The sequence below is a fragment of the Botryllus schlosseri genome, chromosome 5, assembly GCF_051294905.1.
Source record: "Botryllus schlosseri isolate E-star chromosome 5, Bs_hap1, whole genome shotgun sequence".
NCBI classification, from domain to species: domain Eukaryota; kingdom Metazoa; phylum Chordata; class Ascidiacea; order Stolidobranchia; family Styelidae; genus Botryllus; species Botryllus schlosseri.
This window is the reverse complement of record NC_137240.1, coordinates 17,821,409-17,839,322: the sequence shown is the minus strand read 5'-3', so window position 1 is coordinate 17,839,322 and position 17,914 is coordinate 17,821,409. Positions and strand designations below refer to the sequence as shown.

Sequence of the window (17,914 nt, the reverse complement as noted above, 5' to 3'; positions counted from 1 at the left end):
ACTGTAAAGTAAAGGGATGCACGATTGGAAGCAATCGATGGCGCATCCTCACTCAGCTAGTTCTCAATAAACGCTCGCGCGCAATTACTGTGCTATAAGTCGGCAGTTACGGAATAAATATTAAGAATATTGGCCTGGTGTAAATGACCATGTCGAAAAACACCATGAATAGGCCTACCACAAACCAACAAACCGCAATACCACCAACACCCAGTATTCGCTGCGGATGGTACCAGCTAATACAAGATTGAGGTGTGCATCGAAATGCAATTAACCAAGCGGGTGTCGTTTTGTAATAGCAACGGTCACAATTCTTCATACAATTCATTAATTCATGTGACTGCGGGACTAAAGTGATTGCGTTAGTCCAGGTCCAGGTGTCAGTCCAAGTGGAAACGACGATTTCGTGTTAGTACGGTGTATCCCAAACTTTATTCGCGTCCCATTACAAGCATATTTCAAGCATTTGCATACTGTGTTTGCGTATGCATTGTCATATCTGGTGGCAACAACGGTTACTGACTTCAAAATGATGAATGACCCCTGCTCCAGGTTGGAGCAGGCCACAGGAAAAGAATGCTAGGATCAGGGGGATCAATGATCCAGACTGTTTTCTGCAGCAGCAAGATTTGGTGCGTACCCACGGAAATTTAGTTACAAAAGTGTGTCAAATCAGACTTCGAGCCGAAAATTTGACCTTTTTTTTTTTTGTTCAATCCGCCGGTGATTGCAATTTGTATGCCCAATTTTCGGTACACAAAATTTGGGGGGCGATGATCGGTGTTGACCTTGAAAAGGGGGCGATGGGTCGAAAAAGGTTGGAAACCACTGCTTTAGACGAACGCGTTTTTCGACTGTCTGGTGTATTGCAAAATAGATATCCGATGGTCAAACTCTGAACTCTCCATCGGTAATAAAGCGTGTAGTGAATAAGAACCTCACACTTGGAGGGAAGCTTTGAAGTGATGTAGCCAATGACGACGGGTATGTTGACAGTATTTCATTTTGGTATAATTGTAACATTTCGAGTACCTCTTCATTAACAACAAATAATGACAATAGAGAACAGCATGAAAAGCATCACAAACGTACACTTGAAATATGATCGATAAATAATAGTTCTATAGCGTCTGATGTAGGTCTTAATTTCGCTACGCATATTTCATCTGAGTGGGCAGCAGTTAACAGTAGTGAGCCATGGCCGAGTCGACGAGTTCCAAGATGGACGAAAACTCAAGCAGTATCAGTTCTAAAACGACGGACATCTCTTGTCTGAAACCAAAAAGTTTTCGAATACCATCCCACAGCGAAAGCGTGCTGGATGTGTTGAACAAGCAACGGCAAAACGGGGAGTATTGTGACGTTTCATTGTTGGTAGACCACCAGCGATTTACGGCACATAAATGTGTGCTCGCAGCCAATAGCCCATATTTCCATTCGTTATTATCGAATGAAAACGACGGTATGTACCTGAAACAAGTGGGAGTTGACGGATTTAGCGTTCTGTTGGATTTTATGTACACCTCGAGACTTCGGTTAGACCCGGGGAATATCCAGAGTGTGTTGAGTGCAGCGAAAGTACTGCAAGTGAACGCGGCGATATCAATATGCTGTCGGTACCTGGAAAATCAGTTAAAAGCACTTACAAAAGATCTCAATGGTAATGTATCCAAAAAGCCACCAGAAGAATCAAGACCGAGCGAACACTATAACCCAACGCCAGTAGCATCTCCTACCAGCCACCATCGACAGAGTTACGCACCTTCTTATGCCGGTGACAGCCTTCCTCCCCCGGCGCCACACCCAAACCGACAGTTCTTCACCAAACGACCGGAGAAATACAACGGCGGAAGTGTATCTAACCGACCCGATATGTACAATGGACACAATGGACAGCATCATCAACAGCACCCGAAGTACCGTAGCGATAACGAAACCATTCGCATGGATACGCGTCAATACCACAACCATCCACAGAGGAAAGCGATCGCACACAGTCACTATCCAGCACCTAAACAGCAATTTTACTCCAACCAGAACCCGTCATACCCGCCTACCACAGTTCGTAACCTAGATCCGAAAACAGACAAGAGATATGTACCGCAAAATCATCAAGGCATGAGACAAAAGGAACCGCTTCACATGAGGCGAGACTCTAACGAGCACCGTCCATCGTGGACCAGGGATTATCAGCCAAATTATGCCAGCACCAGCGCTTCTCCGCCTCCGAAAGGAGAGTTATGGGACCGCAGACGAGAGGAAAACTTGTTGCTCACTCGGCACTGCTCGCGGGAATACGAGCCAGAATATAAGAATGTAAGTAAAACGCTCGCCCAGATGCCCAAATCCGCAGATGCTCGGGAGAGAAAGCGTGAGGAAAATTTGCTCCTTTCTCGACATTCCGACCGCCCTGTTGTCCGGATTTCACGCTCTAGTGAAACACCGGTTTGTTTTTCGGAGATAAATAGTTACGAGAGAGCTATGGCGAAGCCCAGAACTTTATTAATTACGAGACCGAACTGTACGCGAGGTCGCGCCACGGTGGCATCTCAGAAATATTGATGGTCGCTGTGGAACGCGTCGAAATCCAGAGATTATACCGCAACTCTCATTCCATTTTTCTTTTGCTCAGACGAGAAAGACGAAGCCTTTCTACCCGAAGTATCATCAACGCATCACGTGATGATCTCAACAGAAGACTGACCGTTTTTGGAAATCTCATGTAGAAGTCTTTGAGTTATATCGGCATTTTTTGTTACACGACACATTTGATCATGCTTGATTTGTAGTAAGTTATTAAAAAAAACATGATGACAAGTATTGGGTGGTGTTTAATCGAACAGAAAATGTGTCAAGGGCTGCAGGTTGAAGGCGAAACGCAACACGATCTCTCATCGCTAAGAAATCGTGGAATTTAGAAGACATAATTTGTGCTTGAAGCAGTGTTGGGATGACTCGAGTCATGACTTGACTCGAGTCAGACTCGAGTCAACTTTTTCGTATGACTTGACTTGACTCGAGTCACTTTGCAAAAATGACTTGACTTGACTTGACTCGGCGCTTCAGAAATGTGGATTGACTCGTGACTCGGAGCGAAATTTACGAGTCAATTTCAAGTCATTAAGTATAAGGTGTCGATTAAATCACCCTATCTTATGTATGTTCGGGTTGTTTGCGATACGCCGATGTCACTTGTGAAAGAAACCAGCCATTCATTGATTGTAGGTTTCAGTGATCCTCCATTGTTACATCACAAATAAAGTGACCGCAAACGAAACGATCACAGCTGACGTTGTCGTAGTAGCAATAGATTCATCAAATATAAACGTATCTTCGTTTCTTAGACGACTCAGTGCTTACATTGCGCACTGCTCAGTGCTCACATTCACCAACACTCTTGTATGATTTAATAAACCGAAGGTATATATAGGTTATGCGTTTATATTCTCACGGATGTGTTGATGGGTAGTGAATTGTACCATATCAATTTTTTCAACTTCCCGAGGCTTCGTATTCGATCCTCTGTGTTGGCCGATAATAACATACTGTAGCATGTAGCTATACAGTTACTCACGTATTTTATTAGCAGTTCTTCGTGTGCGTGAGCGATACATCACCTTTTTGCATGTATATTCATTTTTATTTCATTATTTGATTCAAGCTAAATGGCCAATTATTCTGTCCTTCATCCAGTTAGTAAACTGTATTGACTTTGCATCATCACTAGTAAAATGTAATGACTTCGCATCATCTATCATACTTCGAAAATTCAATTTGACTTGAATTGTGACTTGACTCGTGACTTGACTTGACTTGACTCGACTTGACTCGAGTCACCTCCAAAAAACGAGTGAATTGACTTGACTCGAGTCACCTTTGAAAATCGATTGACTTGACTTGACTCGAGTCAAAATGTGCAATGACTCGAGATGACTCGTGACTCGAAGGTAGTGACTTGATCCCAACACTGGCTTGAAGTAACTTTGGAGAGGATCAATTCTATTCTATAATATGGGTCGTGCAGTAATTTTACAAATGAACAGCTCAATTAAGCATAATGTTCCCTGTGAAAAACGATCTAAACATATCAAACTATGCGATAAGATTTCTTAGTAAAGCTATGAAACGTCCCAAAAATGTTAACACTTTCCTTCGCCATGTGCGAGGACGGGTGTTCTAGTTTTGAGGATACCGGTATAAAGGGTGTATCATTGCAAAATTAAGTTTGACAAATACCGGTCCAGTGACCCACGCTTTATAATCGTAAAACTGCCACGAATGATGGTCGCATATCAAAATTGCCACAGGATAAACTACTCGCGAAGGTTACAAAATGAATTACCAATAAGTTGCGCCATATCAATACTTTTACTTCACATTTTCACACATCAATCTTGGAATCTTACAAGTATTCTAACGAACAATGCTTAGATTGCTTACAGATACACCGTCTCCAGCATGTGAGGTTGAGAGCGTTGCAATCCACATTCGAATACATATGAGATATTCATTATCAAGGAATGCAGCTTCTCCCAGCTGGACCATCCCACGCAAACATCGCAAAGATAATGAAGTAGATCAAAGAGGGTTGACCTTAACTGTCGTGACCTCGATATGACCCTTTCTTATGTGCTACTCTGGAGCAACTATACGATCGCAATATCATGAAGCGATCGGCGGACTGCGGTGGCAAGAGCGTTACAACATATTGGACAATATTATTTCAACAGATTGCAAATGTGATATTGGAATGAACTGTATGTAGCAATTCATGGTGATGGCAATAAATTGTAGGCTATGCATGCTGGGTAATAATGGGAAAACTTGGATACCCGACTTATTATATCCCAAATCGAGCATTCATCTTAGAGTCGAGTTTTCCAATACTGATCACCGTACGAATGCCTCTCAATGTTCACGTAGTATGTTTTGTTTGGCGGCACATGCAATATTCCCAAGTTACTGTTCACCGAAATTATTTTTGCGTTCGGCAACCACACAACCAATGATATAGGCTAAATAGCTATAGCTATAGCCATGTATATCGTTTATGCAACTATGGCGTAAAGCAGTAACCAAAACTGATTACTGCGTAACGTAAACAACATAGTCACGTGCCACAGTTGTTTATGTGCTGTTGAAAATTAAAAATGCCCTCCGATGACGCCTAAAATGTCATCCTTTTTGGCACTTCGTCCTCCTTTACAACTTTTACAGCTAGGATAATGGACATCGTCAACTTAAAATCGGCATAAATGACGTGAAGTAGATAATACGGACGTTCCACGTTCGAGCGGGTCATTCGGGAGACCGGTCCGATCCGGCGCCGGCCAAGTGAAAAAGTCCGGCCGGAAATCCGGCCCTACTAGGTACGGTGGTTTCGTGAATTTATAAATATGGCTCGTTTATTTTCGCACTGGCCTGGCGGTTACTTGCGTGTGGTTGGTTGGTATATAGTTATTTAGTTATAAAAGTCATGCTTATCCATAAATATTCTGGCCGTATCAAAAAGTACTGATCAGAACATCAGAACAAGTACTGATCCGGCTCCGATCCGGTCCGGCCAAAATTGAAAAAAATCCGACCGGGCCGAGATCCGACAATCAGGCTCCGGTGCGTGCTCCGCACTACGAGGCTCCCACGAGGAGGGCTGGAGTCAAGGATAAGAAGTAAGAACCAATGGCGACTTGACTCATTGCGCCATCTTGTGCCCTGACGATGAAAATTGCTATTTCGTCACAAGACGCATTAATATGTGGCTATATAGTAGTACAAGTCGGCTAACACTATACCACACACTTATTTGCAAGCATTTTATTCTTTTTATTCTTTTATATCCTTATTCAGTATTGAACATATGACGCCATGATCTGAGTTGGAAATTAAAAAGTAAAGTTGACCTTTGGACTATTTAGCTTTGGTTTATTAATCGGGTGTGATTCCAAACTAACAAATCCCGTATTTGAATCTATTCTGGTCGCTGACCCCCAGTCACAATGAATATATGCCATTCTACGCCTCAATGTGAAAACGCAATCGACCAATGGATTACCATATCGGATCATGTGTCTTTTCTTTATGTTTGGATAGCAGTTGCTGACGTAACCTTACGGATTTCGAAGCATTACAAATGCCGCGACAGTGACAACTATTAACCCATCCACTCTACTCGTGCTAGTACTTTCAGACATGTGATGTAACCTTCTCCCCTTGGATATAGCGTCATTGCAGTTAAAACAAATAGTCAACATCAGTAATGACACGTCACCTTCTCAGGCATACCTCTAATGAACACGTAACGCGTGGTACGTTACGCACAAGCACAGAGATCATCTGACAAAGATGTAAACCTTCGATATATATTCAAGAGAGTTCAATAAAATATAACTTATACGTCCCTGTCATTTTAGCCCCACCCTCCCCTGATAAGCTCTTGGTCTGGGTCTCACCCTCTACTGGTTCGGTCCCCTATCATCAACAAAATATCCCAGAGGTATCACAATGTTTTGACAAATCGGTATCACAACTATTGCGCACCTATCTCGAAAGATCAGCCTAGTGTGGAAAATGATGTATAAATTGTAGGAAACGAGTGAATATTACGAATTAATGCGAAGCAGAATCAAACTACTTTCTGACCTTTTTTTCATTTTCAAACATTCGAAACGGGATTTTCTACCAAATGACTAACGAAAGTAAGTAAAGGTTCACAAATTTCAGACAGCTGCAATGTGACTATATAGATAACCAAATAGGGATGGAAAGTATCTAAACTTTTATTAGTGTGTGATATCAGAGAAATAACAACGATTCTTGCTATCGCCATAGGCCAATACACTAATCGCAATTGCAATGTAGTGGTGACTAATTTTTTGTGCTTTGTGGCACTGAATCAAACCTTACAAATTCAACATATCATTTGCAGTACACACCACCCCCAACACGCCCCCTTTAAGCTCCTTAGGAGACCATAACAACAACTGCACAGATGTTGTATTCACATATATCGCGCACTGTTGTGTTCTAGCGTGTTGGCTGATGTCACTATTGTGCTGACAGGAGAAGTACCCTAGAACTGATAAAAGTCATGCGCTACCCGCATCCTAATACAAAGCATGACAGACAACAAAAACACATCCTTTTTTTTATTCATCAAGATCGCAACATATAAGTCGCACAATTTGCCAACATTGTATCCAGTGGATTGGCATAAGTGTAACATATTACAACTTAACTGAAAGGAGTTATATCCGTTACCGTAAAATGAAAGGAGACAAGACCATACTGCACGGGGTGCACTCTGTAGAACACCGTGTTACATCTGATGAAGAGGGGTACGTCTCATCTGACCAAGAGATCTTTGATGGCAAGGTCATCAATAACGTGCGAGACAACATTGGAAATGGTAAGCATTTTGATTCTCGAGATTTCTCATTTTTCAATGCAAAACATAGCGCTATGCTTCCAGATTGGTGCGTGGTACAGAAACACCGAGTGTCAATGCGGAAACTGGCTCTTTGCCGCACCGCGTCTGCTCCGATTAAAGTTCCAAGCAGAGCTTGTAAAAAAGAACCGATCTCCAAGACTTTGAGTAGCAGCCCAGGTAACGAATTCCCTGTGTATTTCTACGCGACAATTTGCCTCCGCCCCGATGGTTACGATTCAAATAGCGAATAATGTGATCTGTTGTAGATTGTAGACTAGGGTTATATAGGCTTACCATATTTGGGAAATCTAAAAAGAGGACACTTTTTCAGAAATTTCAGACATGCAAAACCGTAGAAGAATTCTCAAAAACCGGTAAATTTTTCCCACTTTGTGATCGGTTGACTAAAAAAAAAGGTCGTCTTTTCGCTCAGAGCTAAATTCACCGTTTTTCACTCTGAAATACCCGCCGGAGCTTCACTTCTGTGCTAATTTGCGGCATATCACTCGCAATTTGCTCTAAATCTGACCTAAATTTTCAAAAAAGAGGACAAAATCTCAAAAAAGAGGACAAAAGGGCGTCCTCCGAGGACACTTTCAAAAAAGTCAAAAAAGAGGACAAATCCTCTTAAAAGGGGACGTATGGTAAGCCTAGGGTTATACCATACGGCCTCTAACCAACGGGGAATTCAACAAAAGTGTTAATGTTCGGAAAAATGACCCTTTTTTAGTCAACCAACCACAAAATCGGGAAGAATTGAACATTTTCCGATTTCCAAAATGCGGTAATCCTATTGTAGACCAGATTATAATATAATCGGACTCAGTTTACCTGTTCTGCCAGTTGATGATTCTTCGACGTCACCGCATTATAAAAACCCTTACTCTATGAAAATCGCGTTGGGATGACGGTCGAACACAAACTTGTCAATTGGTATGTCATGTTAAAATACAATAATTTATCATTATCAAATAACAAAAACAATCTGACAATAAAATCCATATTGTAGTTGCTGTCGTATTCATAAGCTAAATACAAATAATTCACGAGTCAGAACTGTATCACTCTAGCTATGATATTAGTAATTTGCTGTAGCCGCATCATATTCCCGTCTGTTATTTTGAAACGACCGACAAAAGTCTATTATGTTGAACTTTTTCTACCTACAGGAGGGTCCAAGAAAATCATGTATGACAGAAGTGAGCTTTTAAGCTTTCGGTATTCGCCATTGTCGATGACGCCTCCGTCGAATTTAGAAGATATCCTGAAGGCAACAAAACCGGCGAGACGCCGATCGCAAAAGAAAAGTACGTATTGGGCATGACGCATTTTACTTACAGCATGATAGGCGACTTACGGAATTCATTAACAGTATCAAACCTATATTAGGCTTATATAGTCGATTATCACCAGCTAATACCTACACTGGTGGCAGAGCTCGACACGACTTTTCGCCCCCTATACCTACAGAACCGTCTTCACGTGCATTTTTGGCCGTGGTAATTTAATATATTTCACTAGACTCTCTAACATATTCGCCCTCCCCCTTATCGCAACCCAATCGCCCCCTTAGGTATTTTCGCAGACGTTGGGAACCACTGACCTATATGCGATAACCAAGAAATTATCAATATAGGCTATGCATTCTATAAGATATATCAATTTTCGAATTATGATTAGTATGCGAACTCTCATCAGAACCCGATAAACCTGAAGCCTATTTTAATTCGTTTTACATTACATCTCAAGTATGTGACCATAATAATCACGTCCCAGTGCAATTATCGCTGCGTAATGAGGGTAATTAAATATTCGTGAATGTTTATACAGATACTACTAAACGACCAGAAGAACACGTAGACGCCATCTCGTCATCGACAGAATCCTGTCACGAAGGAACATCCGAAATACAAACCGGAGCATGCGAAGAACTTCTCTAATTTTTCACATCATTCCGCGCGTGAAATTTTACATTTATCCTCTTTCTAAACGATGCGCTTACTAGCGTAGCCTACGTAGGCTACAGTTAGTATCCAGAGACGAGACATTCAGACGATCCACCCTTGTCATGCCTGATACTGACGAAGATGACGGCTTAAGGACGGGAACCGGTGTGCGAAATGTGCATATGTGACTTTTGTTCGAAGCTAATGGAGCCTTTTTAGTATTTACTTTTTAATCTCTCTTTATCGCTTTTATCTTTCGTAAATAAATATAAGTGCCTATGGTGAAACAGCGCTCATCAAATTAAAGTCATCTCTGGCGAAGACAAGCGACAGATAGCCTATGTGAGCGAGGTACAAATACAAGTATGATTTTACCAGGGCTGTGGAGTCGGAGTCGGTGAAGTCGGAGTTTGGCTAATTTTCGCCTAATGGAGTAGTCGGAGTTTGGGCCTCATTTTAGCATGCCGTGGAGCGACTATACTGGAGCACTATGGTGACTGAAGTTGGATTCGTGGATAAAATACTGACTCGAGTCGGAGTTTGTGAAAATGACTCCGACTTCGTTATTATGAAAACGATTGCTTTCAAAGGTATCTCTGAATTACTACTAATAACTAAAATGGGATTTTTATGTACCATCAATCGCTGTTATTATAGTAGGGCCATTTAATGTCATTAAAGTCGCATTTTTTTTCTATGCATCAGTAAGTCGTGAAATCAATTTTAACGCAAAAACCGCACCCCTATTAGGTATATTAAGAAAGTTAAGGTCTATTTTCCTGGTCAGGTCATAAATCAGCTTTTGAAGTTATATAGTCATATTTTCGAGTTATAAAGTCATATCGTTGTATACTTTTCATAAAAAATGCCAATTTAAGCGGTGCAGCAATTAGACACTAAGAAAGCAAGTCAGCTACTCGCTGGCGGAGCTGGTTGAATGTGGCTCAATACGATGCCAAAAGACCTCCACAAGTTAAGGAAATACTCAATGCATAGGAAGGTGAAGGAGTTATTGTAAAGAGCGTCAAAAATCCAGTCAACGATCCAAAGTTGATTAGTCAGGTAATAGAAACATATGCCTCCACTGTAACAATATTTCCAACTTAATACTCAAAATGCAAAGTTGTAGGCTACTTACACCATCAAAGAGGACCATTTTGATATAAAGGCCCTTGATTTCGGAGAAGATCCGCTTGAGCTCAGAAATTACATTAGGAAGCGATTGCACAAAAACGATGTGAAACAAATTATGGAGCTACAAAGACAAGACATTTCACCAGCGCTTTATGCAAAACTGCAGAAGTATCAACCAACATCAACGTCTGTGGAGCGCTCATTTTCCCTACTAAAGTCAATTTACGTCCAAATCGTAACTTTGAAGACTCTAACATTCCACACTACATGAAACTAAAACCTACTACAGTGGTTTAAAATAAAAATGGATGTGTATTACTGTTATGTTGCATATGTTTTACTCTTTAATTCCCTGAGTGAAGTTGTTCGCATGTAAAAATACACGATTTTCACATAGAGTCATATAAAGTCATATTTTCCAAAAAAATAAAGTCATAATATTGATTTTTAAGGTCATATAAAAATGGCCCTAGTTATTAGTAACGACGATATAGATAAAATTAGACATTATTTGCAAATTACAACTCAGTTGCATGAAGTAAAAATATCGTAATATGCATCTTCACGATGCAGTCCCAATTTGATGTGATTTTTGGAATTAAATCATGATACTGTGACAGAGTAAATATATCGACTGGTTTTTCAAGTGTAAAATTAATGTAAATATACCCGAACGCTGCTCCCCACTTGACACAATTAAAAATATTTGTAGTGCAGCTTAGCTGCTTTGGACGAATAGATGATGAAGAAAGACTGCATGCCCTAGACCAGTGGTTCCCAACGTGGGCGATATCGCAGTCTAGGGGGGCGATGACGCGTTGAAACGGCTCTATTGGAGTTCAAGTCGGACAAATGACCTTTTTTTAGTCAACCCATGAAAATTTAGTTGCAAAAGTGTAAAAGTCGTCATCGAGCCGAAAGGTTGACTAAGAAAAAGGTCAACCCACCGGTGATTACATTTTGGATGCCTATTTTTCGGTTCACAAAATTCGTGGGCGATGATCGGTGTTTAGCTTGAAAAGGGGGCGCTGAGCCGAAAAAGGTTGGGAACCACTGTCCTAGACCTTATGAATACTTGAGTCAGAACTGATACGTTTTAGTGTGTCCAATGTCCATAAAACTGTAAACTGCATGCACATGTTGCCTTCTCAAAATTGGGTGTCAATCTCAGCGACTTGTTTCTATAATGGTGGCTAGAGTAAAATCACAGCAACTTTTTCTGACGGGTGGTTATAAATATTAAGTGGCATATGAACTGGACATAGGCCTGCTCGACATTTTCTGTTCTGAGGGGTCATTTATTCCCAGTGTTCTTACTAAAAATTTCAAATTTGTACGCAATATGCTGTATAAAACAAGTAATTTTCAATATCCTTAAAATTGCTTCGACTTCGAGGGCCGGTTGAAATCGTCTTGCGGGCCCTATGTATGACACCTCCGGCGTAGGCTACAATGCACATGATGGTCAATGCCAAGGGTTGACTAACGGTCGACTCAGAAACGGTCGCTAGCATGTCTGACTAGCCAACTCTAATGTACGTGAGATGGCTCAAACGTGCATTATTATGTAGGTCATTTCCTGATGACAAGCAGTTCGCATAACCTAGATAATTTTTCCAAATCATATTCTTGTGCGATTTTCGGAGATGATTGATTTATGCTTCTCCATCAAAATCGGGTATGCGAGCTGCAAACTGTGCCATTTTCACCTTGGTCAGGTTTCATCATTACTGAGAACGGATATATTCTACCAATAAATATTGGAGAATATGCTCGTCAATCAAGTAGAAGCGATATCGTTTCTCGAGGTAAGAACGCCGTGTCGGAGGACACGGTCGCAGCACTGTGGAAAATCCACGATCGTTTGAAACAAGAGATAAAAATCACGCAAGACAGTCAATCTTAAAAAGCCATCACACCTCGCAGTGAGCAATAACTGCTCAAATACTTCATAGTTCTCAGAGCACACAACGAACCACGCTATCTAGGGATTGAGAGAGAGAGAGAGAGAGAGTCTTTATTTTTCATCAAACCAAAATACATAACACTCGGCAGTGGTGGTGGTACAGAAAATATGCATGCACAGTATTCGGTATTAGATAGGAGTGATCGATAAGACCGTGAGGGTCATCTAGTCTGATCACACCAGCATCAAACAGGTACACTTGACTCTAAACAGTCTGGCTGAGTCGACTGATAAATTGATTGACAGACACGGGCAGGATCAACGTTGTCAAGTAACAATGGACTTTTCTGGTACAGCTGATTAGATAGACGGACGGCCCTGAATTGCCCTGACTGAACCGATTTTGCATTTTTAGTGTGTATTTAGCTGCTTTGTTCATCAATCGTTTCAACACTACGTAGCAGTTGCCTTCTAAACCTACATGACCCCCATTTGCTGTCAGTGCCTCCCACTCCTCCGTTCAATTTCAATTTCATAGCCGATTGCCCCCAATCGTCAATTTCATGACCAGCGCCCGTCGCGCTCTCGATCGCCCAGGGGTGGAGGGTGCTGGTGCCCACTTTGAGAACCACTGGGTTACATGAAGAGTTTGGTAACAGTCGCACTTATTTGTAGATTATACGTCGCATGCTAAACTGCCTTTTTTCATTGTGTCGCACGTTCACGTCAGGCAACCCTAGCCGACATCTACCAGAAGCACCTTCATTTCCTGCATTACCGTATTTCCATTGGAATTAGACTAACGCAACTACTACACAGAAAAATAACCAAACCTATGTGGGTTCGACCTCCAGTTTAATACGACCGAAAAAGTATACAGTTACGATAGCAAAAGAATCCTTATTTTCCCTGCAGCGTCAATCGCTAAACCTCCAGCTCGAGATTAGCAAACCAACCCCGCAAAGCATCCTCGTCCCTGCTCCACCAGTCAATTTTCATCTCGATACTCTCCAGAGATTGACGCAGCGTACGTTCCGCGGCGTCAGCCGAATGCGTCGCAAAAAACTCGCGCACTTCCGCAGCCCTTTCCTCTGTGCTAAAATGTTCCGTCGTAAATTTCACCAGTCTGGCCATGAAAGAGGAACCGTTGTACATGTTGCTGAGTGTGGCCCAGTTCGACTTGACAAAGTCCCACGCCGTGTCCCGCCCGAGACAGCTGCCGCTAGCCACCGATCCGATCAACGAAACCTTGTCGTTGGACCGAACCTTATCTGACATCGCAAAATCGAGGACTTGCTTCATTTGCGCCGCATCAGTCACACAACCCAAGCAACGCTGAATACGAACTCTCTCTTCGTGCATGTCTGCTTTGTCGTGGAGCTGCAGCATTTTCTCTAAATCTCCATCACGCGCATGCGTCAGCACCGTCGAATAAACTGCCATACGTAAATTAGCAGTCAGCACTTTTTCTCCGGACAGGTGGTCTTCGAACTGAGCGCGGGCTTCGGAAATGGCAGATTGCGACCCAAATGTACCGGCACGGCGTACGAGAACGCTTCTTGATAATGAATCCGATAGACTTTCGCCCGGTAATTCGCGACACCCCAATCTCTTGACAGCCTCTTCGTAAACGTGTAAAATGTAACGCTTGTATTTCAAAAATATGTCGGGCTTGTCCCACAGCAAAAACGACAAAGATGCGACATTGCTATCTAAATCGTTCCAAACCGAGTACGCTTTTTCATTGCGGTAGGATCGAAGGGAAGACAAAAAGTCTGTAGTGCTAGACACGCCAAAACACGACAAAGCGAATAAATCGTTTTGTATTCCGAGTCTGTTATGGCTCGACAATTCCCCAGTCTTTACTCCTTTCAACAAAGCGTCCAGCATGCCCTCGTCGTACTGAACACGGTAAAATCCAAACAGGTCATGATTAAGTTTGATACAGCAGTCATCGGACGTGCCTTTTAACACAACCTCCATTTGATCGGTTTGCAACAAGTGTCTCTCTTCTGATTCATCGCCAGACTTGATGTAAGACAAATTCAGCGGAACTGACCAACTCTGGTCCTTTTTGCCGCCCCGCGAGCTGGAAAACTTCTGCTGAGACATCCGCAACGTGACACTTTCTGAAGATTTGGATGCCATACAAACTTTGATGACGGGATATCCCATTTGCTCTGTCCACGTTCTCATGACTTCCCTCACAGGCATACCTGTGGCTTCACCCAATGCATCCCATAAATCTTCGGTGCACGCGTTGGCGTAACTGTGTTTTTTCAAATATATCTGAGTGCCTTTACGAAAGTTTTCATCGCCGATCCAATTGTGTAACATCCGAATAATGGTGGCACCTTTGCAATACGATATCGCGTCGAATATTTCACTGATTTCATTAGGGTTACGGACAGGCACTTCGATAGGGTGGCTATTTTCGAGAGCGTCCAAGTCTTTGGCTCGTTTGTGATCGCTACAAACAAAATTCGTCCATACGTCAAGCTGCGGGTGAATGTGATCGGTGGCCAAGTGTTCCATGAAGTTCGCGAAACCTTCCTTCAACCACAAATGAGTCCACCATTCCATAGTGACGAGATTGCCGAACCACATATGAGACAGTTCGTGACACACCACCAAGGCGACGTACAACTGCGCACGCAACGAGGAATTGTTGTCATCGATTAGAAGGGCTGTTTCCCGGAAAGTGACAATGCCCCAATTTTCCATTGCTCCGATAGAAAAATTGGCTAAAGCAATCAGGTCTATTTTGGGTAAAGGATATGCAATGTCAAAATATTCTTCATAATATTCAATCGCTTTAACAGCCACATTTAAAGCAAACTTTCCTTGATTGCTTTTACCTTTCGGGGTGTAAATACGAACTGGTAGCGACTTATTGGTGGAGGACGCGACAAAGTCAAATTCACCGACCGCAATACCAATCAAATAAGTGGACATTAAAGGCGTGGTGTTATATTTTACCAACTTAAATTGGCTATCTTCAAAGTATTCGCCTTCGAACACTACATTTGTGTTGCTCAAAGCGACCATGTCTTTGGGTACAACCAAAGTCACGTCGAAGGTAGCTTTCAAAGCCGGCTCGTCCCAGCAAGGAAAACATCTGCGTGCGTCAGTTGCTTCGAATTGCGTAGCAGCGCCAAATCGAGTCTCTCCATCGACTACATATCGGTTTCGATAGAATCCTCTCATTTTGTCATTGAGATTTCCGGTGAAAAGGATGCTAAGCACGCCTTCGCCGGCAACTATTGATTCTTCAAAATTAAAAATAGCTCTTTCATTACTCTCGTCGTAATCAATACTAGTGGCTTCGAATATTGTGAAGTCTTTCTGGCAGAAGGTTGCCGAAGAAATCTCGATTTCAGCGCAATTCAGTTCGATTCTGTTTACGGCGTCTCGAATATTTACGGTGACATCGACTTTTCCGCGAAACGTGAAGGTTTCCATGCATGGTTTCAGCCAGATGTTGTAGTTCTTGGGCACGACCGTGCTTGGCAACCTTGTGAATTCTTGAGCTACGCCCATTTTATAGGTCAATCGACGGACCGTTCTATATCAAATGGCTGCGAAACCAATAAAATAATCATGGAGACAATGGAGTCAATAACTTTTTCTCAGATCTCATGCGGTCGATGCGGATAGCAAATTATAGTATGACATGCCCGTAAGGAATCGGTGTACCATGCTCACCCAATTCCCTGTAAGCACTTTACTTTGTAACTCAAAGAATCATTGCTGTTTCCCTGCAATAAATTGCAGAAAATGTACAGAGATTCCACCCACACCTATAGGATGACATGACACTAGATACATGGTAACAGTTCAGCTCCAGGGTGCCAACATAATGCTGGTGCACTGACCACCACGTTCATACTATATACAGGAAACAATCTGGTACAAGCACACTGGGCAGACTGTTTAGATATACACTATTATATATATACAGCACATTATCCCATCGACTTTGTCTTCTGTCAATGAGTGACATGATATGAAAGTATAAAGGTCGGAAAGAAAAAGGAAGCTACGTTTAGTCCGGTTCAAACGTACCCTACTGGAATCTCGGTACGTTTTGCCTGATATATCAGGTGAGCAGCGACGATTCTTCAAGTTGAAGTAATTCAATATAAAAAAATAAAACGTAGTGAGCACAGGACACCGATACCAAACAGGCAAACGTACCATACGGCTGCGTGATGAGACCTTTTCTGCATAGAATAATCAAGTAATTAAACAGAAAGTTCTGCGTGACGTTGCCACCAATTCCATGCACTCTGGATTATGTAGCATTTAGGACGAATTGACAGTATTCAATATGCTGCCCCGCTGAGTCCCTGTATTTTCACCTTATAACCCTATTTATTACGATTCCCTATCACTCTTATACTGTGCCGGTGTGCCCTATATTATATAGGCTATATATATGCTATGGACCGCGGACCGATACCACTTCAACTCTTTCGTTCTGAGTATTCCACGCGGAACACTAGAAGTTCCCATCATCACAGCATATCAACTACGAAGCTACTAGGCATGAAATGAATGCGATCTAACTGCATCTTCAGTCTTCACCCACTGAGCCTCCCCAATTCAACATATGCTTTTATAGCTTGAATCACCAGCTTGGGGCTCGGGCACTGCGGTTTTGGTCTGTTGGTCACTCATCCGCGCAAATCATGTGTTGGTGCGTCTGAAGTAGCGACTGACACAGCGGCATTCTGTGAGCGACGTGATTGACGCCACGAACGGAGATAATATCAAATAGGAAAACGCAAGCTAGGAATCTAACGAACGATACCGACGGTCTGATAAAGTCACTAGCAGCCAAATTAGGTATGTACTATGTAGGAAGCATATTTGGAATCTTCTGATAATGCTGTTACTCATCGGAACAGATTAAAGAATAATATTGTTGTTGTTTTGTCTAACATTCGTTTCAGGCAGATAATGTGGAGATACTGTACTTATTTGAAGTGGGTGTGTCAGACCTAGTTTACCTCCTAAGTCGTAACGATTATTTCTATCGTCTGAATGGAAATAATAACTCCCCGACTCTCTCCCCAGCAAACACACAACCATAAAAGAACCATCCGGGATCGTGCCGATCAGGTTCCGATTTTAATCTTTCAAGGGTGTGTCTAAAATACGTAAAAACTACAAACGATTGTATTGAGTGACATTTAATCAGGATTAATTCCGTTTCGGTGATATCCGTTCACATTTGATAAGTTCGCTGGATCCATTAGATAGCGTCACTATGCTTTGGTATTATTGCAGACGGCTGTAAACAGTGAAAACTCGTCTTGGTCTATCGAACCGTTTTTTTTTCATGTACGCCCTTAATTATAGATATATTCGTTGTCTTGTATGTCTGTACACTGAGCATTGGTCCTAGTTTTATTTCGAAAATAAACTAGTGAATATCATGTACATTATAGATAAGGGATCATCCCTATTAGGTTCTGATTTTTAGGGCATATATTTTAT

The 17,914-nt window shown here is 42.0% G+C and overlaps 2 protein-coding genes and 1 pseudogene across 3 annotated transcripts; 2 read left to right on the top strand and 1 right to left on the bottom strand.

Moving 5' to 3' along the window:
- Positions 1–706: 706 nt before the first annotated feature.
- LOC145439286 (uncharacterized) lies at positions 707–2,820 on the top strand. Its single transcript, XM_080316785.1, has 2 exons — positions 707–2,316; positions 2,633–2,820. The coding sequence occupies exons 1-2, from the start codon at positions 1,198–1,200 to the stop codon at positions 2,681–2,683; spliced, it is 1,170 nt and encodes a 389-aa protein (XP_080172911.1). The 5' UTR covers positions 707–1,197; the 3' UTR covers positions 2,684–2,820.
- A 4,352-nt stretch (positions 2,821–7,172) lies between these two features.
- LOC145439284 (uncharacterized) lies at positions 7,173–9,659 on the top strand. Its single transcript, XM_080316782.1, has 4 exons — positions 7,173–7,405; positions 7,469–7,603; positions 8,596–8,733; positions 9,257–9,659. Exons 1-4 carry the CDS (start codon positions 7,264–7,266, stop codon positions 9,364–9,366), a joined length of 525 nt encoding a protein of 174 aa, XP_080172908.1. The 5' UTR covers positions 7,173–7,263; the 3' UTR covers positions 9,367–9,659.
- Positions 9,660–13,250: 3,591 nt separating this feature from the next.
- LOC145439283 (puromycin-sensitive aminopeptidase pseudogene) lies at positions 13,251–16,225 on the bottom strand (annotated as a pseudogene). The gene is made up of 2 exons (XR_013915132.1): positions 16,118–16,225; positions 13,251–15,990 (listed from the first exon to the last, which is right to left on the bottom strand). The product of XR_013915132.1 is annotated as a puromycin-sensitive aminopeptidase pseudogene (transcript).
- Positions 16,226–17,914: the final 1,689 nt, after the last annotated feature.